The sequence below is a fragment of the Manihot esculenta genome, chromosome 12, assembly GCF_001659605.2.
Source record: "Manihot esculenta cultivar AM560-2 chromosome 12, M.esculenta_v8, whole genome shotgun sequence".
Classification (NCBI taxonomy): Eukaryota; Viridiplantae; Streptophyta; class Magnoliopsida; order Malpighiales; family Euphorbiaceae; genus Manihot; species Manihot esculenta.
The window spans coordinates 5,000,137-5,022,423 of NC_035172.2; the positions used below are offsets into that span (position 1 = coordinate 5,000,137).

The 22,287-nt window shown below is 31.6% G+C and overlaps 2 protein-coding genes across 5 annotated transcripts; both read left to right on the plus strand.

Annotated features, from left to right (window-relative positions):
• The first annotated feature begins 620 nt into the window (after positions 1-620).
• Positions 621-9,857, plus strand: LOC110628507 (protein PEP-RELATED DEVELOPMENT ARRESTED 1, chloroplastic). Of its 4 annotated transcripts, XR_002490073.2 has the most exons (11): positions 621-1,023; positions 1,740-1,895; positions 5,295-5,363; positions 5,457-5,627; positions 5,965-6,108; positions 7,909-8,067; positions 8,222-8,287; positions 8,522-8,581; positions 8,958-9,012; positions 9,270-9,365; positions 9,434-9,857. XR_002490073.2 is itself a non-coding variant. In XM_021775200.2 (10 exons), the coding sequence occupies exons 1-9, from the start codon at positions 667-669 to the stop codon at positions 9,000-9,002; spliced, it is 1,227 nt and encodes a 408-aa protein (XP_021630892.1). In that variant the 5' UTR covers positions 621-666; the 3' UTR covers positions 9,003-9,012; positions 9,208-9,857. The 4 variants fall into 4 exon arrangements, 3 of the variants coding, with proteins under 3 accessions (XP_021630892.1, XP_021630891.1, XP_021630890.1); XM_021775200.2 differs by having other exon boundaries at positions 9,208-9,857; XM_021775199.2 differs by having other exon boundaries at positions 9,270-9,857.
• Positions 9,858-16,047: 6,190 nt separating this feature from the next.
• Positions 16,048-22,202, plus strand: LOC110628508 (fimbrin-2). Its single transcript, XM_021775201.2, has 14 exons — positions 16,048-16,424; positions 16,525-16,695; positions 17,280-17,521; positions 17,618-17,789; positions 17,930-17,968; positions 18,246-18,314; positions 18,403-18,519; positions 19,583-19,794; positions 19,934-20,089; positions 20,316-20,515; positions 20,648-20,805; positions 21,324-21,420; positions 21,569-21,660; positions 21,879-22,202. The coding sequence occupies exons 1-14, from the start codon at positions 16,338-16,340 to the stop codon at positions 22,044-22,046; spliced, it is 1,980 nt and encodes a 659-aa protein (XP_021630893.1). The 5' UTR covers positions 16,048-16,337; the 3' UTR covers positions 22,047-22,202.
• The last annotated feature ends 85 nt before the right edge of the window (positions 22,203-22,287 follow it).

Consider the following 22,287-nt stretch of genomic DNA (forward strand, 5'->3'; position numbering starts at 1 on the left):
TCAAAAGACGTTGAAATTTTTGGCCTACTGTTAATTCGGCAAAAAGTTTGTAATTCGATTTCTTTGGCAAATAAAATTTCGAACGTTATATTTAAATTTTCATTAAATCTTGATTTAATAAAATATTTTTTTATAATTAATATCAAAATATATTTATTATTTTTAGTTAAAATAAAATTAAAAATATAAATATAAAAATAAGAATAGTAAACATTTTAATATTCAAATTAAAAAAATTTATTAAAAATAATATTTATTAAGTAAAAAATATAAATATAAATTTTATAATTTTGTTTAGAAAAAATCCAATTGAATATATTTTAATATCGGTGAAAAATTAAAGTCTGTATTTGATTTTTTTTTTTTTCGTTTTGATTTATTTTTTATATTAATATACACGTATATCAATTTATTTATGAATCTTTCGCGTTTATTGAGTTAATAAAATAAAATAAAATAAAAATTACTTTGCGTATAATATAATTTTAATGAAATTAATTATTTGATTTTTATTTAAAAATATATTAATTCATTTATAATTTTAAACTAATAATTATTTGATATTTTTCCATGAAACTATAAGAAGCTAAAGTGATAAATACTAAATAGTAAATAAAAGTATAAAATATCCTCAATCCAAAACCCAAAACCTCAAAGCACCGGCTGATGCTAGGAATCAGGATGTTGCAGATTAAATTGCAGTTCTTCCCTTCATCCTTCCCAAGTTCAAATGTTCTTTCGTCTAATAATCTTCCAATCCTTCCTTCTCCTTTCTTCACATCATCGTCCTTCCACTGTTCCCAGTGGCCACTGAAGCAACCTAGGAGAAAGAAGCCATTGTTGGTGTTGTGTACGAACTCTGAGGTGAGTGGAGGCTATTTGGATGGGGAATTTGGAGTACAAAACAAAAGGAGTAGAACCCATGATGAAAAATGGAACGACAAATTGGACTCTTCCCAGTATGAAGCTCTGCTCAAGGGAGGAGAACAGGTCACTTCCGTCCTCCAAGAAATGATTACCCTTGTAGGTCTCTCTTTCTCTCTTTGTGTCTTTCTTTTGGTTGATTCTGGAAAGAAATTGTTCTGCCATCTAGTTTTCGTGCAAATGATGTACATTGCATTTTTGGGTGCTTAGGAGATTCGTTTGTTGACAAAAAATTTTCATGAGTTTTTCCAATTCAATACTAATATGTTATGTTTTGTGATGGGTAATCTGCATTTTCCTTTTTAAATAGAAATATTCTGAATCATGTTGTTAATATTATTGCTGGAATACCTTATAATTTGGCATGTTATTACCTTATAACACTTCTGTAGATAAAAAAGAAAGTGTTAAAAAGAATCTATTGGATATGAACATATAAACTGGAATGTTATTTTGCATCAATCAACATGTAAACTGAAGGGTGATTTTGCAATTTTCCCTTTACCTCAATGTCCTCTACCTGTTGCACTCTAGTATTTATTACGGCTTTAAAGTCTCAAGATGATGTGAATCCAGTGAAAAGATTCTGTAGTATAGTGAACCAGGTGATAACTTGTGTCTGTTAAGTGCTAATCCTAGAAGTCATAGAACTCTTATAAACTATGCCCATTTGAAAATTTTGCATTAGGTATTAATTAACATGTCTAACCTTTTCCTCTTGGTTCTCAATATTTGTCATGGCAAAGTTCATTTTTGAACCCTGAAGTCACTGATGGTCCTTTATGCTGTTTGTTAAATGCATAATGATGGCATAGTTGGAGGATATGAACATGGATGAAGCATCTGAGAAGGTGGCAGTTGAATTGGCTGCACAAGGTGTCATTGGCAAAAGAGTTGATGAGATGGAATCAGGTTTTATGATGGCTTTAGATCACATGATTCAAGTTGCTGAGAAGGACCAAGATGATCTGGTAATCTTATATTGTTACACCTGATTTCTCTGCAGTTTTCTGGACTGTTCAGTTTCATTCTACAATTGCATTATGTTCAAATTTTGTCAAATTTGTTTGAATCATAAATTTGACTTTAAAAGTTTTGAATCTTCTATAATTGGACACTGGAAGATATTAAGACGTTTCAGTAATTCTTTAAAGCTAACGCAGATAGGATCGTTGTCATCTTGGAGAGTTGGAGTATTATTTGGTTTTGATTGTTGAACATTTTCATGTTAGGAATCATGGATGATGGATGCATGTTAATGCTCTAGCCTTAAAGCATTTTAAAACAACTTGACATGTGAGAATAATATTGGAAGTTCAATAGAGTTAGCTTTTCTATCACATTTACAGGCTTTGTTGCTTCTCAGATTCCATCCATTTTTAGTCACGCACATTGACCCCATCATTTTGTTTACTAGTCAGTTTGTTTGATTGACTTTTTAAGTGGTAACAATTAGGCTACTGGGTACCACTGAATATCAGGGCCATATGCTAATCGGATCACATGTAGTAGATATTCTTTTACAAGAGTCCGATTTATTCTTCTTTGGCATAGTTGGTTGTATTCAAGGTTTAAAATCTTTGGGAGAAGCCAAGAGAGCCATTAGCAAGGCTTGTGGTAAATCTCTAGCCAAATTTTATAAAATTTAGGGACACAAGAAGTGGGTTAGAGATCTAAATCCAGTTATTGATAATTAACAACTTTTGTAGGAAGATAGTGAGATCAAAGAGAGATGAAGATGTTACTTTGATTAATTCTTCATGATAACGAAGACGATATTACAAACTTAAACTTACATTTGTGGTTTGAAGGAGAAGAACCTCAACTACACTAATAGAATCATATTTGTTATGGTTAAAGAGGCATGGAGAATATGAAGACAAGGAGAGTTTGTGGCTTGGGATGACATCTCTGAAAAGGTATGGAAGTGTTTTGGCAGGTTGGAGTAGCTTGGTTGACCAAGCCATTCGATAACACATTAAAGTCTAGAAAAAAGTCATAGGAATGGGGGCAAATTACTTATCTTTAAAAACAAATGAGATATCCAACATTTTGCAAACTATCAAAGTATTAAAGTGATGAATCAAATGATGAGAGTGATTAAGTGCAAACTTAGGGATACTACTAAGACATAAAAAAAAAGTTTTACTTTTTGCCTGGTAGATCTATAACAAAGCCTATTATTTTGTTAAGATGATTATGAAAATTTAAGGTGGTAGTTACAAGTGCAAAAATTGAGGGAAATGATTTGGTCAAGCTCCCATAACAATGGTTTTACTTTGAGATTGTACATGTATGCCTTTATTATGGATATAAGGCAATTAGAGACATTCTACTCATGGTGCTTGATATTTGCATATTATGTTGACTTAGTGGATGAAATTAGTGAAAGAGTTAATCAAAAGTTGGTGTTAAGAAAAATTATTGAGAGTAAGGCCGTTACAGCTTAGGCTAAGTAAAAGTGAGATGTAATATGCACATTGCGAGTTTAACTTTTATAGAAGAAATGGGATGGAGGTTCAGTTAGATGGAGTTTTGGTGCCAAAATTTCAACTCAAGCATTTAGGTTTTATTATCCAAAAGAATAAAGTAATAAATGAGGATTTAACTCATTGGATTAAAACGCAATAAATGAAATGGAGGAGCGTGACCAGTGTGCTACGTGATCCTACGATCTGTAACAAAGTGGAATGTAAGTTTCATATAATTGTGGTCGGGCTAGCTATATTTTATGGGAGAAAATGTTGGATACCTAAGATACAATATACTACATGATGAGTGTGTACATATGCAAATGTTAAAATAAATATCTAACATTCCAATAATGAGTAAAATTAGAAATGGACGTATTTGTCAGAAAGTGCTGTAAAAGTTAGAATAATAGAAGAAAGAAGAAAATAACAAAAGAAAATTTACGTGGTTCGGTTATGAGAGTCTACATTCACGAACACAAAATCTCAAAGAACTGTATTTTTATTGAATTGGATTCTCTCACTCAAAATACAAAAATTTTTCTATTTATAATGGAAGATCCAAGACATATATGGTATGATACCATAAATTAAGAGATTCTCCAGCTATAATATGGATGTATCAAATCTCTCTATTTTAGAAATATATAGACATATATTATTATATCTATTTAGGAATACAAATACTATATTAATTAGAAATAACTTTCCATGACACTATCCTTTAATTGTAGTATAGAATCTCATCAATTCTAATATTGTCCCTTGATGAGATTTTTTTCCATGACACTATCCTTACAACCAGCAACTCATGAGTGTATTAAAAACACTCGCACAAAGACACTTACGCAAAGTACCAAAATATAAAACTATTCTTAGAATTGCACTTCTCTCTCCAATGGCAATGTCAACAAGGAAATATCAACGCAAAATCCCTCTCCAAGACAACATTGACAAGGAAACTCAATACAAAATCTCTCTCCAAGGCAACATTGGTGAGGAAATTAAATACAAAATCCCTCTCCAAAGCCAATACTGGCGAAGAAACATTAATACAAAGCAACTTATAGGATTGCACAGATCACATCAATTGAACACAAATATAGGTATGAATAGTACCCATAAACAATACTGATAAATAGTGCCCATGAATGGTATATGTGAACGATGACAATGATAGTACCTGTAAACAGTAGCCAAGCTCTAAAGAATTGAAAACTCCAATACCATATAAAAGTTAGAATAATAGAAGATAAGAAAATAACACAAAAAAAATTTGCGTGGTTCGGCAACAAGAGCCTATGTCCACAGAGAGAAAACCTTAAAGGACTACATTTTTATTGAATTGAATTCTCTCACTCATAATACAAAAACTTTCCTATTTATAATGGAAGTTCCAAGAGATATATAGTATGATACTATAAATTAAGGGATTCTCCAACTATAATAGGAATATATCAAATCCTTCTATTTTACGAATATATAAATATATATCATTCTATCTATTTAGGAATAAAATCCTATATCAAATAGAAATAACTTTCCATAACAATTGCCAACGTAGAGAATCAAATGCTTTAGCATGGAGATGCAACGAATTAGTGTTGAAAGTAGTGAGCACTGAGAAAGGAAATAAAAAGACAGAGTAACTATGGATAGGAATAGTATCAAAAGATTTATAATTTTTGAATATTGACACGCAATTGGTCTCAAATAAAGCTGAATGGCGAAAAATGATGGAATAGATTACGCCAATTGGTTTGGTCTTAATACTTAGTTGTTGTTGTTTGTTACACAAATTTTGTTTTTGTTCTTGGATTATTTTTGTTTCTTCTCTTAAATAAAAAGATGGCGAACTACATAAATGGATTATGACATTTGTATTTGGTTTCTATTCAGCGCAAATCACTATTGGAAGTTGTCAAGGAAACTGTATTATCTCATCTTACAAAAAAATGTCCACCACATGTAAGGATGTCCTCTGAGATCTAGTTGATTATTTATTCTGGTTAATTGTTAAGTCTCGTATGCATTGAAAAAAAAAAAACTTTCCTTTTGCAGGTTCAAGTGATTGGCTTGCTTTGCAGAACTCCTGGGAAAGAAAGCAGGCATGAACTGTTACGTAGAGTGGCTGCTGGCGGTGGCGCCTTTGAAAGTAAGAATGGAACCAAAGTTCATTTGCCAGGAGCAAATCTAAATGATATAGCAAACCAGGCGGATGATTTGTTAGAGGTACTCAGTAGATAGTGTCATGTGCAATATTTTGCTGTTTAGGTTAGCAGTAACTATAAACTTGTTGCTAATTGCTATTTAGTTCAGTAGGCATTCCCATTTCTTTTTTACATGTCAATTCATTTGGTGTATGGCATTCCTTACAGTTTTTGCTTTTTGACATAATATTGAACATATCTATCTGGTTGAGTTATTTTGTTTAAACCATTGAATGCTTCAATTGATAATCACTTCTGCAGCAATTTGAAAAAAATTGATTGGTGCAAAGTAGCCACTTTGATTATTAGCATTTTTTTCGGGCATATCATAATCATTGTCTTCTTGTCAATACTTCCAGACAATGGAAACTCGGCCAGTTGTTCCAGATCGTAAACTACTTGCAAGGCTCGTTTTAATCAGAGAGGAGGCTAGAAATATGATGGGGGGTGGACTACTGGATGAAAGAAATGACCGTGGTTTCAGTACACTTCCCGAATCTGAGGTCTAAATTCTTAATTTAAGATATGTCACATCAAATGATAGTATAGTTGGCTGATTCAATCCACCTTTATTTGTCAAAATAAACATTTTAGGTGATGGATTCTGTTATGGTCCCTAGAATAGGATCTGGTTATGGGGCATTTGAATGGAAAAAAATAGAGTTAATGGACAAGGGGGGAATCAAGTTTTCTTTTTTCGATCTATGATGAAGGTTGTACAAGCTCGTTAAGAGAGAACTTGAAAATCTCGAGTTTTAGTAGTCAACAACTTTTGGCAATTTTTCACCAATCTCCTTATTGATTTGCTCAACTTAAATACTAAAGGGAATAGATAACCTCTTCCTATAAATAAGGAAAATTATTAGCATGATCAGAATATGGAGATCACCCTCCTATAACTAAGAAAAGTGGAAGAAAATAAAGCAAAATAGTAACATCACTGCTAATAGCACTATTAACTTCTAACAACACTACTAACATCACCATTAACACATTGGAGACAACACTAATAGCAGGTAGTAGGATGTTATGGGTAGTAACAGCATATGGAGCTATTTTTCTCAACTGTATTAGTGACTTTAACTTGGTCTTACATTTCAGTATTTTTCTTTCTTCATATGTGAATCTTCTGTATATTAGTAAGGGTCTGCTAACATTACTCTCCCCATGTTGATGCGCTTGTCCTAAGCACGAGAGCAGGGAATTATTGTTTCAACTGAGTAGCAGTTTCCCTAGACAGATTTTTCTCATCTTTCTCCATTTGTTGATGATGGAAAAAATGCTCACAACGAGTTAACCAACCTAGAGGATCTTCTTGCCCATTGAATCGTGGAAAATCCAATATAGCGGTTTTAGGGACCATAGAACCGCTACTGGACACGAGTTGAATTGACTACCCCTTTTGATTTTTGAAACTCGACTTTGGATACTGCCATCTAAGATGGATGTAGACTGTTTGGCAATAGCAATATCTTGTGAGGTTCTCTAATTTTGTATTGAGTTCCTCCTGTCAGGATTTATTGGCAGCTTGTTATTCAAGAAACAAGGCTAAAATTCTATCGAGTTGTTATTGGATTGAATCCCCCATAATCCTAGTCTCTGATGCCAAATGTTTTAGTCTCTAGAATAGGATCTGGTTATGGGACAATTGAGTGGAAAAAAATAGAGTTTATGGATGAGGGTAGAATCAAGTTTTCTTTTTTTGACCTGTGATGAAGGTTGTACAAGTTCGTTGAGAGAGAACTTGAAAATTTCTTGGGTTTTAGCACTCAACTTTTGGTAATTTTTCACATGTCTCCTGTATTGATTTGCTCAACTTAAATACTAAAGGGAAGAGACAACCTCTTCTTACAAATAAGGAAAATTATTCACATGATCAGAATATGGAGGATTACCCTCCTACAGTTAAGAAAAGTGGAAGAAAATAAAGCAAAATACTAACACCACTACTAAGAACACTATTAACGACTAACAACACTACTAACATCACCATTAAAACATAGGAGACAACACTATTAGCAAGTAGGATATCATAGGTAGTAATAGCATGTAGAGCTATTTCACATAGGCACTACTAACAAGTAGGATATCATGGGTAGTAACAGTGTGCGGAGCTATTTTTCTCAACTGCATTAGTGACTTTGACTTGGTCTTACATTTCAGTATTTTTCTTTCTCCATGTGTGAATCTCTTGTATATTAGCAAGGGTCTGCTAACAGATTCCTTGCTGCATTTTAAAGAACTCCAGTAAAAGAATTGCATATTTTTGTAATATTGTTGTCACATGCCTGTTGTTACTACAGGTTAATTTCTTAACCAAACTGGTAGCTTTGAAACCTGGGAAGACTGTACGGGAAATGATAAAAAATGTAATGCAAGGGAAAGATGAAGGTGCTGATAATGCAGCTACTGAGGAGGAAGACACTAGGAGTGGAAGTGTTTCAATTGGAATAGCAGGAAGGGTGCGTTTGATTTCACCAATTGCATGTGTTGCAAACTCATGGGCATCTGGGTGCATATGCAGAAAATTATTTTCATGAATACTGATCTTCTTGTCTTTTCCTTTGCTTCATTCTTTTACATGAATCATACTAATTCGCATGTCATGGTTCACAGCCGAGTGTAACTGGACGAAAACCACTTCCTGTTCGCCCAGGCATGTTTCTGGAGACTGTCACCAAGGTATCCATTCTTGTTGTTTGTTTTTTGTGCACGTAGGTGCATGTTGCTTCTGAAGGGGATTAGAATGAAGAAAAGGGCAGGACAAAGATTCTTGAGTCTGGAATCTAAACTGATGATAATTTTTTTTGTCCCCTTGCTTATTAGTGCTACGGTCCATCTTGTTGTCACTCATTGACTTGCGCAATTGCCATTATGCTTAAACAATAACTGATGAAATATGCTTGGACTTGTTAGGTCTTAGGTGGTATATATTCTGGAGATGTACCTGGTATTACAGCACAACATCTAGAATGGGTAACTTTTCTTGTGCCTGATATAAACTTAATCTCTCTTTTTTCTCTTTCTCTGTACCTTACGTAGCCATTAGTTCTCTCTTGTTATAATATTCTCTTTCCAGTTTCGTGATAAAGTAGCATAGTCTGCATAGAAGCTTTTGGTGATTTCTGAAATAGCAAACTACAAAGTGGGTTCTCAGAGACTTGCATTATTTTGTTGATCTTCAAAATTTAGCTCATCTGATACAACTGCATTCAGCCAGAGAGTTTTGTCACTTGTTTGCGTCATGCATGATACACAATATTCATGGAGTTTGCTTCACATGTAAAAATCTCTTCATTTGGCAGCCACAATATTATCCTTTACCTAGTTTGTTTGTTTGCCTCGTGTCCAGGTTCATCAGAAGACACTTGAAGTTCTTCAGGAAATAGCATTCTAGGCTTGTGGAGGTAACATATATTTTATCATGCTAGATTGTAAAATCCCAATTTTGCCTGCAACATGCTGTTGGAGGAACGTTAAGCGTCGCATATACTTCTGCCCAGTTGTAAAGTTTATTCGAGTTATGCACCGCCAAGAAAGTAATTGTTGGATCTGTATACCTACACTAAATAATAATAAAACACTGTACAATATCTGCACAGTTCAATTCCATGCTTGCGGTAGTGATTCTTGATGGGAAAATTGAGTAGTCTCTTAACACCAGGGAATATTTCAAGTGAAAAGTGCTGGCTGCTTTTGCAATTTTCTTATGCAAGTGACAAATGAGGCGTCCCAAACCGGTAGCAGCAAACAAACAAAGGTCAGACATTAACAAGCTCATAGATTTACTGCATAGTAAGTACCTAATTCTTGAACATACTCTGTCAGTTGGGCATTTGCTTATTGAATGAGCTGAAGTCAAGGAAGATATTTCCCAGATCAAGTATGCTATAATAATACTTGTTAATCAGACCTTCAATGATAAGCAATGAAACCCATATGTAGCTGAAATCATACTTCTATCGAGAAGCAAATCAGCCAACAATGATGAAGATTCAATCTCCAGTTAACAAGAGTGGAATGCCATGTGGGGATTGGGCCTACTTGATATACCATATTGATATATTGAGATCAGTGTAGACCTGTGTAATGATTTGAATGTAGTGAGTAGTAGAAGCAAACACAGCAAGGATTGCTACATATTCCCCCAATTATTTTCTCAGCTTTTCCCCACAGGCTTCCTTCATTGCCTTATTGCCTTTGCCTTTTTAGTAAAGTAAACTTAGTATATACATAAATCTTCCTATGATCCTATTTGTTTTGGATTTAGCACATTGTCTAATTTGTGTATCTGTATCACTTATGTCTCTTCCTCTTGCCCCACTTTGTGCCCTACCAAATGCTGTCTCCCTAGACCTAGCGATACTCCTGTTTGGATTGTGAACCAAATTGAAATTAGATTGATTAAATATGAATTTAATTGAAATAGAAACTAAAATTTTAAAAGTTTATAATCGTAATCGCTTTGAAATTAAATCAGAACTGTAAAAAAACTGACATCGTTTGTTAACCATTAAAAATTGGGTTGATTCTAATCTGATTTAAAAATCAGATCAAATTTCAAATTTTAAACTAGAACCGAACCTTGGTCAGGCTCATTATCTTCTCTCTGGCTTCTTCCTGCTGTCCATTAGGTCTCCTTGGATGAACCAATAAAAAAGAATTGTTGAATTACCCACATGAGCCGTCCTTTCACATTTGTTGCCTTTACCAAATGGTAAGATGAGGTTTTAAATTTAGCAAATAAATATTTTTGTAAACAGCTAAGTTTGTGATCTTTCTTTTCAAAATTGCATATGGATTTTGATGGGTTCCCTTATCTTTTCATTGCACGCAGCAGATCTTCTTGTTGGTCCCCCTTTAAATAATGTGTGCTCATTATTCCCCACTTGCTTGTAGAGATGATATGTATGTGTGCATTTTGTGTTCTTTTCAAGTTAGACATTTGCTTTCAAACTCCCATTACTTTGATATATTACGAATTGCTACTAGAAGGACATGTCAGTGTATAAAAAATAAAAATTCAAGACATTTATCGTCAGTACATCATTGTTGTTGAAGCTGTTGTAAAATATATATATATATATATATTTTAAAATATATTTAATAATGTTGAGATGAGTTATAGGATTACGAATCGGCAAGATTAACAAGATTCTTGAGGAGTAAATAAACTCCCATCAGTTGTTTGGATAGTAAATGGAAGAGTAATGAAGTTGGGTGATATATTTTAGAGAAATTAAAGTTTTTAGATAATAAATGAGTAAAGATTATTTTCAAAATATATATATTTGTGATCGTACATAATAACCGATTATATGTCATTTTTGATGGAATCATAAATTTTTGAATAATTTATTAATGATTAGTAGTTAGTTTATTAATGGTCAATCGGTTCAGACAATATTATTCTTGAATATAAGATTCTTATAATATGTATATTTATATTTAAAAATTGGTATGAAAGGTAAGAATAATATTAAAAATTGGATAATCGTTTAATGATAATCCTGTATATTTAAAAATTAGTATAAAAGTTAAAGAATTGAAAATTGGATAATCGTTTAATGATAACCCTAAAATTTAAAGGGTTGATATCAAATTAGAACTCGAAAAGGTCGTACATATTAAAAACTAAGTGAAAACCAATAAAACATTAATTTATGATTAGAATCTTAATATATGTGTCCTTATCTTTAATAGGAAGTATATCAACAAATACTCTTTCACATAAAAATAGATTTATTTTCATTTATTTTATCATTTTTAAATTATAAATCACTTTTCTCAAAATAAAATAGTAATTTATTATATATATATATATATATATATCTTTGATATGCATTAAAAAAATTAAATTTATTAGTTTTACAAAAAAATTAATAATAAAATAATGTGAGTGAAAGGTATATCATGAAAAATAATATAAAATTTATTAATTTTAATTATATTCACTGTGTTTGCTTAATAAACATATTTTTCTGAGGAAGAGAAAGTAATTTAATATTTAATTTGATAAGTTTTAATTCGCTAAAATAATGAAATAAATTTTTTCAATAATTCTCCTTGTTTATTTAGAATTATGTTTAAAATTTTGAAGTATTGAATAATAAACTTAAAATTTTAGTCACTATAAATTATATTGAATGATTTTTTTTTTTTCAAAAAAGAAAGTTCTCTAATGCAGCAATTAATTATTGGCAATGGCATTGCAAGCAGGGTCGGCTATAAAGGGCAGCGCCTTCTTTAAAGAGGCATCACAGCCTTTTAGGTCTCGTATCTCTCTCTGTCTGTGGTCCCTCCACCACGTGGCTCTTTCTTTAGTTGGAACCAATTTAAATTTTAAATATTAGATAAATTTGTACGTTATAGATTAAACTTTAAACCATTCATGTGCATCATGCATGCCACTCACTTTCCCATTCTCTAACGGCTACTATCGATATGGGTGATTATTCAGTCGATTCGATTTAAAATTAATTAAATCAAATTGAATAAATTGAAAATTGAAATTTTAGTATTTATAAAAATCAAACCGAATTGATTTTAATCAGAAATTAAATTAAATCAAACCGATTTGATTTAATTCGATTCGATTCGATTTAATTGGTTTCAATTTTTAATAATTTTTTATTTTTTATACTTTATTTTTAATATTTTAATATTTAATTAAAATATTTTAATTTTAATATAATTTAATTTCTCTATATTATTGAAAATAACATATTATTATCTTCAATTTGATTTTTTTTATTTTTTTCTAATTAAAATCGAATCGAACCGAAATAACTGAAATTTTTAAAATTAAAAACCAAACCGAACCGAATTAAATAAAAAATTAAAATTAATTTTTCGGTCGATTTTTTCAGTTTGAACCGAATACTGCTCACCCTGTATTTACCTCCTCACGCTATTTGATTTTTCATTTCTTTTTCTATGTTTTTAAGTGATAAGTTAAAAATAATTACCACTATGGTGCGTTTTTTAATTAAACACTTAACAAATTGATCTTCCCCAATAAGAAAAATAGTGAAATTAAATGTTCATCAAAATATCTTTGAAGCATTAAACATCATTCAAATCTTTTTAAAACTATTTTAATAGCACATTTCTCCAAATTCCATCGGATATATTTAAAATAATTAATTTGATAATACTCTGAAAGAAAATTGAAAATTTAATTCATATCATAATTAGGAAAAAGAAATAGCTCCCATTCTTATTAATCATACTAATAAAGTTAAATGATACAAAGGAATTATTAGTGAGAGATCATTGATTAGCAAATGTCCACTTAACTAAAAAGAAAGAACTGATTAGTGATTAGCTATTCTTAAAAAGGAAGAATGAAAAGAGGTCTTCTTCCTTTCTTTTTTACCAAACTTTATTGATTGATTAATCTGTTTACACCTTCATAACGAAACAAAACACTATCTCTAAAATTTTAAAATATTTTATACTTATAATTTAAATTTAAAATAATTTATAAAAAACTATTTGTGTCATTTTTTTAGATAGTAATATTATTATAAACACTATGTGAGAAAAATTATTAGGTGCAATTATTAATTTACTATACTGATCACCAGCTGCCATAGGCCAGACCAAAATCGAGCACTAATAAGAGAGTTAGGTCAAAAATCTATCAGAGTTTATTATGCAAACTGATTCGTTAGCAAACAATTCAATTCTCGATTGAAGTAGGCCGGACTCAGAAAAAAATGTAGTTTATCTGACGTGACTGAAAGTAGAAAGTAAGTCTAGTTATACCGCGACGCTAACAGTACAATCGTCGAAAGAAAATTAAATATCCATCTGACAACGGTGGACAGGTGAGTACATCCATATGTACAGTTTTAAGTAACTGCAACAGAGGACATGGTAATACATAATTAGAAGATAAAAAGAAAATAGAATAAAAGAGGAGTGTGACCTATTCATATTAAACTTATTCATACATATTTAAACTCTTTTTTATTTGAATTTCAGATAATCGTATACATATCAAGGTATACTATTAATTTTATAAGGTGAAACAGTTTTACCAATAATTTCACCCCATGTTTAGAGCCGGAAGTCATGCTCATAGTTAAAAGTTCAAATTAATTATCCACCATAGCCAAAGTTCGTCCAATTTAATGGGAAACGTCAAAGACGACCGTTGGTTCTGTTATCAACTCAACTTTTTAAAAAGTAAGTAGGCTTTCCCTGGTGGGCCATTCCCTGTTTTGAAACTGGCCTAATCTTCCTCTTTTATGTAATTACCTTATTATCCTTTTCAAAACTTTTTTAGATATATTTTCCCAAATCCATGTGTCAATTTAACTAATTATTATTATTAACAATACACTTTACAATTAAATTTAATTAATTAAAAAATATAAGAGTTTTTTTCAAAAAATTTTTTTGGATGCATTGTTATTTTAAAACCATAATATTTTTTTTGGACTCACTTATCATAAAACTAAAATAATTTTGTAATACTGATTATAAATCTTAATTGTGAACTTAATCAAATTCAATATTACAAAATAATTATTTTAATATAAAATTAAAATTTTTAGTAGTGATGTGGGCAATTTGGTGATTAAATTAAAAATTAAAATTCTATATATTTGTAAAATCATAATCTTTAAATTTTTATCAAAAAAGAATAACGATGAACTTGTTTTACCTTTGAATCAATGTTTAACAAACACTAAAGCACTAAAATTTTCTGAAAACTATCCTACGACTCTGACCCGTTTTCTAGAGGTCATATGTCAGATCATTGGTCTCATATTACGCAGATTCTCTTGGCTACTTCTAAAGGTTCTTCCCTAGTACAACACATGGTTTTTCTAGTTTCCTACATATGGAAGATAGGAATGAAAAGATCTTAAGGATTTTGCTAGGACGTGTTTTGAGGTGGTTGCATTTGCTGCTTCGAGTAGAGAGGATTTCATTTCTGCAAACTCATCTGAAACTTTGGTTCATCAAGGAGACGCAGCTCATATCAGGTTGGTTTCCTTCTTAGGCAAATCTAGTGGCTTCTCAAAGATTATTGTGAAGGGTGATTCTTCTTCAGTCATTCAAGCTTTTCAAGGTCACCAAATGCTTGTTCGGATTCAGGCAGAATTCTTTGCCGTGGGTTCCAAGATCTTACAATCGAGCTGCCCACTTTTTAAGCAAAAAGTTTATTCAAGATAGCTCATTTAGTTGTAATCCTTTTCGATTGAACTTTGTTGCTTCTCTTCCTTATTGAGAATATCTTGTATTATAATTCTAAAGAAAAAAAATTGAGTAAATTATATTTTAATTTTTGAAAATCAATTTTTTCAAATCGAAGATTTTTCTATCCATAATTTCGTTAGTCAATTAGTCAAATAAAAATAAATATTTTAAATATTTAAAATATATTGTTGAACACTTAAATGAGAATTTAATATTTATGTGAAAATTTTTATATCGTATAAATTTTACTTTATTTTTTAAGTTTTAATGTAAATTTTAATGTAATTGATGATCAATTTTTATATTTTTAAAATTAAAATTTTAAATCTTTTTATTTTTCATCCATTTAAAATTAGAGTTTTTTCATTGATTATAGACATTAGTTTAGTTCAAAATTAGTGGATGATCAAATTTTTTCTGAATTATCAAAGTTTATAACTTATTTAAAAATTACTTAATATCATTTAAAAGGTATTAAAAATAAATAAAATTGTAAATATTTTTTAAAATTTTAAAATTATAAGTATTTAAATATTTTAATAAATAAAAATCGAAGAAAAAAAGTATTAAAAATTAGTTAAATGAAATATTATAAATAAAAATTAATAAAAATTTAAGTATTTTTTCAAATAAAAAATAAAGAATTAAATTGTTTAAATTATAATAGATAAAATCAGATTGATTATACAGGGATTTAAATGTATAATTTTAAAAATATAGAAACTGATTCATTATTTATATTAAAATTTAAAAATTTACGTATAATTTATTTATTTAAAAAGATAATAAAAATATTTTCACTTTTTTAAATGTAAAAATGAATGGAAACATTTTTTATTTAGACGGGTTAATAATAAATGGATTTAATTGTTGAATTTTAAAAATATAAAGATTTATTTATTAATTATATTAAAATTTAAAAAATAAAATATAATTTATTTAAAAAATTATACTCGATAAATATTTTTTAAAATGAAATATTCAAAAAAGTTAGATGGGATCCGAAGACAATTGCATGGATTAACAAAAGCTAATTTGAATTATAGTGCCGAAAGATTTAAAAAAAAAAGGCAGAGAGTCATTTCACTAAGTAGCAGTTGGGGACAGATTAGTCATTATTTGAATTTGGAAGCGACACAAAATTCCCATCCCCAACTTAGCGAGGGAATATCATCACTGTGTATTACTATTTGATAAGAGTAAAATAAAGAAGGGGACAAATCGGTCATTATTTGAATCCTTTGAAACTCTGACAGCTCCCACCCCGTCCCCTCCAAACTGAACTCATACAGTAACCCACAGAGAGAGATAAGCTTAAAGAAACACCAAATCTGCAAAACACACTGTTTTTAGAGAGAGCGAGAGAGCAGAGAAGGAAGAAAATCTCTGGAGGACAGAGCTAAAACGTAAGGGAAAGAGAGGAGGAGGAACAAATCTTTCTCTTTTTCCTTGTAGTTTTGATTAGAAGAGGAATTGAATCTGGTTTCTCAGGTTTAAATTTGAAGAAAGATCAAGTAAAATGTCAGGTTACGTTGGGATTCTCGTATCAGATCCATGGCTTCAAAACCAATTCACTCAGGTCGAGCTTCGCAGCTTAAAATCTCACGTAAGCTATCTATTGAAACTTCAAATCTCTCTTGTTTTTTAATCTATATGTGTTTTTTTAATGTTCTATTGGTAATGTTTGGCTTTGTTTGAAAATGAAGTTTATGAGCATGAGAAGGGAGAGTGGCAAGCTCACGCTCAGAGACTTGGCTTCCAGGATGTCCAGGTTGAAGGTAGTGGGAGAGAATCTGACGGAAGAAGAAAGAGCTTCGCTTATTCAAGATTTGTATCAAAATCTCGACGATGAGGTCGATTTCGAGTTCTTTTTGAAGGTGATCAGCTTTCACTTGCTCCTTTTTTCAATTAATTTGCTCTAGTTTCAGATTCTTATTTCTGTGTGAGACAGATAGGCACCAGATTTTTTTTTCCTCAGTTGTTTAACGCCTGAATCACGTTGATCTTGAATTTTTTTCCTTTTCTGTTTTAATATGGTTTTCTTGATTAGATAGCAAGCTATCAAATCCAACAATGGCTGCTTGGAAATGAAGGGGAAGAACAGATTTAAATACTTATACAGATTTTCAATCTATTGATATTTGGACAAAGAGAAAATAAATTTAATGCTCATACCAGTATCCATATTTTCTTTGTAATTTCGGTTTCACGAAAGGGAGCCATCACAATATAAGGTTTTCTCTTCCCCCCCCCAAAAGAAGAAATTCTAACCAATTAATTTTGGGCTTAAAAGTGGCTTTTTGTGTTGTAAAATCTTTCTTTAATTAATTTGAGCATAATTTCCCCGTGAAAAATGATTACTGAAATTAGTGGGTCAAATAGGATATCATGCCTTGAATAGCCTTCAGAAATAAAGCTTATTTTTAGTGGGATGTTAAAGTGGAATTTGAAATCACTGCAGGTATATTTGCAACTCCACGCACATGCAAGTGCAAGGACAGGAAATGTTGCAAAGAACTCATCTGCATTCCTTAAAGCCGCCACCACTACATTGCTTCACACCATCAGTGAACCCGAGAAGGCATCCTATGTTGCTCATATCAACAACTACCTAGGAGAAGATCACTTCTTAAAGAAATACCTCCCTATTGATCCTTCGACCAATGATCTCTTTGAGATTGCAAAGGATGGGGTTCTACTTTGGTATCATGCTTTATTCTCATCATGTTGTTCTCTGTATTAATTTTGTAAATTTTAGATGGTAGGCATAGGATTTTGAAGCATTCTTCTTTGATACAGCAAGCTTATCAACTTGGCAGTGCCTGGTACTATTGATGAAAGGGCTATTAATACAAAGAGAGTGCTCAATCCATGGGAAAGGAATGAAAACCATACACTCTGTCTTAACTCAGCTAAGGCTATTGGATGTACCGTTGTCAATATTGGGACCCAAGACTTCATTGAAGGAAGGGTATGTGGACATGGAGTTCTGTGTTTATTTCATCCCTAGGATTATATCGAGTTCAATCAGTTGATGCATATGATTTGTATGAAGTAGTTTTAATTAACGGTGATCTATGATAATAATATCCTCGTTGGTTTCAATTTCAGCGCCATCTTGTTCTTGGATTGATATCTCAAATCATTAAGGTAAGATCTCAAGGATTTTGCCCTATATTTGAATTTAATGATGAATTCTTGATAATATTCTATAAAGTCTGAAACTTTCTGCTCATAAAATGAAAGCATTACATTTTATAAGGCTTTGATATTCATAAAAATCAACAGAATGTACACTATTAGGTGTTTACACAAATGTTAGTTGATGACGCTATATATGGTGTACTTTTTAATTTGTATCTTCTCACTGATAGGTACTTTAAAAGATTTTTACCTTAACAACATCTCTGTGGTCATGATGTTTTAGATACAACTCTTGGCGGACCTCAATCTGAAGAAAACACCTCAGTTGGTGGAGCTAGTTGATGACAGTAAGGTATGTAGTATTCTTTTTTTCTTATAAATTCTTCAATGATTGGTTTTTTCAATTATTTTTACATTTGCATAATTCCCTGTGTAAATAGGATGTGGAAGAGTTGTTGAGTTTACCACCGGAGAAGATCCTACTAAGGTGGATGAATTTCCAGTTGAAGAAAGCTGGATACAAGAAAATAGTCACAAACTTCTCTTCTGATGTGAAGGTAGAACAGAGCCAAGTCTTTATCATAAATAATTTCATAAGTTCATATCTCTGACCAATTTTATGTTCATTCTGATGCACCCAAACTTTCGTATAGTCTTTAAGGCACTATGACTGTATTCTTGAAAAGAAGTCTTGGCCTCTCAAAGGTTTTGACTGACAAGTAGTGGTTGGTGTCCTGGATTCTTCATGCTCGCAATATGTTTCTCATTTTAGCTTATAGTATGATCTGAATAGAATTTTCTCTTGAATATAATTGAGCTATGAATGATATATATTTTAACTTATACTCTGGAAACCTGTGATGCTGATAATCCATAATGTTTAAGTCGGTATTAGTTACCAATATTTTTATTGATGTAATCAACGCCAATGCTTTTGATGTTTGAATGATACGTTTATTATCTTTTGCAATTGATTTATACACCAAAAACTAATAAGGAAAGGTGAAATATTACTTGGATAATAGTTTTTTGACCATAGATTGACTCTAGAATCTAGATCAAATTAGATACCACTGTTTTATGAATATCACACATACTTTGTAACGATCACTGATTTATCTCATGATTGTTGTGCGTTTAACCTAGATTTTTGTTTCATCACTGAAGTACTAGCTTCAGCTGTCTTGGTAAGGAATCCTTGTTTGCATCTAGGCTGCAAGCGTACAATATCAATTTCTTTTTTTTTTTTCTTTTCTCTTGAAGAAATTATGACATATTCAACATTTATATAACAAATTTACCTTTCTTATGTTCCTAGTCATTCTTTTATTGTTGAATTGACATACATATCGTGTAATGAGTTATTAATATAATGTAGTAGTTATTACCTTCAGATTCATGCTAGCTGCATCTAACTTCAACAGTGTATTATTATTTGTCTTCCTTCTCTGTTGCTAGCAGAATTGGCTAAAATTCTTCCAGATTTGTTATGTTAAGTTGTTAACGGTAAAGAACATTAAAACAAACCCCAATATTTTGGTTTCGTGGCAGGACATAATTTTTCTGATATATATCCTTAGGATTATGCTGGTGTATAACTAGAGAATATCCTACCTGCAGGATGCGGAGGCTTATGCTCACCTTTTAAATGTTCTTGCACCAGAGTATAGTAATCCCTCTACATTGACAGTGAAAGATCATCTAGAGAGAGCGAAGTTAGTTCTTGAACATGCAGATAGGATGGGTTGCAAGAGATATTTAACTGCAAAGGACATTGTTGAAGGTTCACCAAATCTCAACCTTGCCTTTGTTGCGCATATTTTCCAGCATAGGTGAGAATAGATCTTTTCTTAAGCAATGGATTTCATGCAAAATGGTCGTTTTTTTACACAAAGTGATGGGTTCCTTCCACTCATCTGTCTAAAATTAAAGATAAAAGACTAACTAGTGACTACCATTTTTTGCCTGCAGGAATGGGCTGTCCACCCAAACTAAACAGATCTCTTTTCTTGAGACACTACCTGATGACACACAAATATCTAGAGAGGAAAAAGCATTCCGATTTTGGATGAATAGTCTTGGGAATTCGACCTTTATTGACAATGTCTTTGAAGATCTCAGGAATGGGTCAGTATCAGCTTAAAGTTTTTCTCAAACATTAACATTTCTATCATGATGCTTTATCCAAACCTTTTGAACATAAATACATCTCATTGAGCTATGATTTTGTATCAACATTAAATTGACAGAATAGAAAGAGTTCCAATGGCTTGATGATAGCTGAATACTGGATCTACTTCATTTTACTTTCATTTTCAATCTATGCTAAAATGAATTATCTGTTGCTCCGCAGCTGGGTGCTTCTAGAGACACTTGACAAGGTGTCACCTGGGATTGTTAATTGGAAGATTGCAAATAAGCCTCCAATCAAGTTGCCATTCAGAAAAGTAGAAAACTGCAACCAAGTTGTAAAAATAGGAAAACAGTTGAAATTCTCCTTGGTAAACATTGCTGGAAATGACATTGTGCAAGGAAATAAAAAATTAATATTGGGTATGTTCTTCACTCGAAAAGTGTACTGAAATACAGCATTTATGCTGGATTTTTAGTCTATTTTGGTACTTTGCTTCAAAGTTACTCTGGTGGCCTTACCAGATTTGAACTAATGTTTGCAATTCTGTTTAGCTTATCTGTGGCAGTTGATGAGATGTAACATGCTCCAGCTTCTGAAGAATTTGAGATTCCACTCTCATGGAAAGGAAATCACTGATGCTGATATTTTAAAATGGGCCAACAACAAAGTTCGCGATGCAGGAAGTCAAAGTCGGATGGATAGTTTTAAGGTACGATTGCTGATTTCCTTGCATAGAAAATGCATTCTCCATCTAACATGGCTTGGCATTTTTAACTATTGTATTTGATTAAACAAATAAATGATGCAGTGTGAAGTCTTATGTGACTATTACTTAAATTGCAAACTGTGTATTGTCTTGAGTAAAAGAACTGGATTATTCCGTGTTACACAACTGTTGCTCAAAAATTTTCAATATAGTCATAAGTGTGACAGTGGAGTCTTTTTCCAGTCGTTCTTCGGCATGTTTTGGTTTTTTGCATGATGTTCCAACAATGAACCAAAAGAGAAGTATAGCAGCATAAGGTAACTTGTGCGATATATTGTGTTCTCTTTCCTTCTCTTCCAGACTAATTGAACAAGGGCAGACTATAAATAAGATATGATGATGCAGAATTTTATGGATCAAGTCCAAAAAAGCTCCATGAATGAGTGATGGCTCATCCGTATTATATGATAATCTCAGATACTATCAAGTCTGAACTTTAATGTAATTCCTCAATTTTGCAGGATAAAAGTTTGTCAGATGGCATTTTTTTCCTTGATCTTCTCAGTGCTGTTCAGCCTAGAGCAGTAAATTGGAGTCTTGTCACAAAAGGAGTAACTGGTATATGTTTTCTTCCAGTCTCATGCTACTGAAGTTTCCATGTGATCTTGACTACTATAACTACTAAAACCACATTTTAGATAATTTTCTTAGTTCATATAATTTGTTTATTATAATTTTTTTTCCACTAAACTTGAGATTAATGCAGATGAGGAGAAAAAGATGAATGCCACCTACATCATAAGCATAGCAAGAAAGCTAGGATGCTCAATATTTTTGCTTCCTGAAGACATAACAGAGGTACATGTTCATCAACAATATTTGGATTATATTGTGTTTATTATGATATCCTTCCGCATCTGCATATGGACGACAGTTCGATTTATTTATCATTGAATATATATATTTATTCATGGGGATGTCATTTATGACAAACAACTCATGGGGCAGCTTCATAGAGATACTTCCTGTAATTCTGTTTCTGAAATGGAGGATAAATGGTGCTAAATTTTTTTCAGGTGAATCAAAAGATGATGCTTACATTGACAGCCAGCATCATGTACTGGTTCTTGAAACAACCTGTTGAAGAGAAACCAAATGGAACTTCAGATAGTGAGACCATCTCAAATTCAACAGTCGATGATTCTGCCTCAGAGTCATCGTTAGAAGAGAATGGCCATCTGTAAACAGACGATAAAGTTTATATATCTTTTCTTCTTTTTCATTTAATGGTCTGAATGAATTTGTTAAATTTGATTGCAAAAATGTCTGTATGAATAGGAAATGGAGTGTTCAGAAAGCAAATTTTTGCTAAGCAAATACATATGCGAGCAGTTTCCCTCTTTTTTTTTTTTTCTTTTGTTTTTCCTTTCTAGCAATCAAAGCTAACCTACCCAGCAAAGTTCAAAAGGAAAGAGAAGTAGAGGG

Excerpts from the sequence above, each read along its gene's own strand:
- LOC110628507 (XM_021775200.2), top strand. The coding sequence starts at position 667 with ATGCTAGGAATCAGGATGTTGCAGATTAAATTGCAGTTCTTCCCTTCA. Across the intron at positions 6,109-7,908 it reads GTACACTTCCCGAATCTGAG|GTTAATTTCTTAACCAAACT; the intron begins GTCTAAATTCTT and ends TTGTTACTACAG. Across the intron at positions 8,068-8,221 it reads CAATTGGAATAGCAGGAAGG|CCGAGTGTAACTGGACGAAA; the intron begins GTGCGTTTGATT and ends CATGGTTCACAG.
- LOC110628508 (XM_021775201.2), top strand. The coding sequence starts at position 16,338 with ATGTCAGGTTACGTTGGGATTCTCGTATCAGATCCATGGCTTCAAAAC. Across the intron at positions 18,520-19,582 it reads ACTTCTCTTCTGATGTGAAG|GATGCGGAGGCTTATGCTCA; the intron begins GTAGAACAGAGC and ends TCCTACCTGCAG. Across the intron at positions 20,090-20,315 it reads TTTGAAGATCTCAGGAATGG|CTGGGTGCTTCTAGAGACAC; the intron begins GTCAGTATCAGC and ends GTTGCTCCGCAG.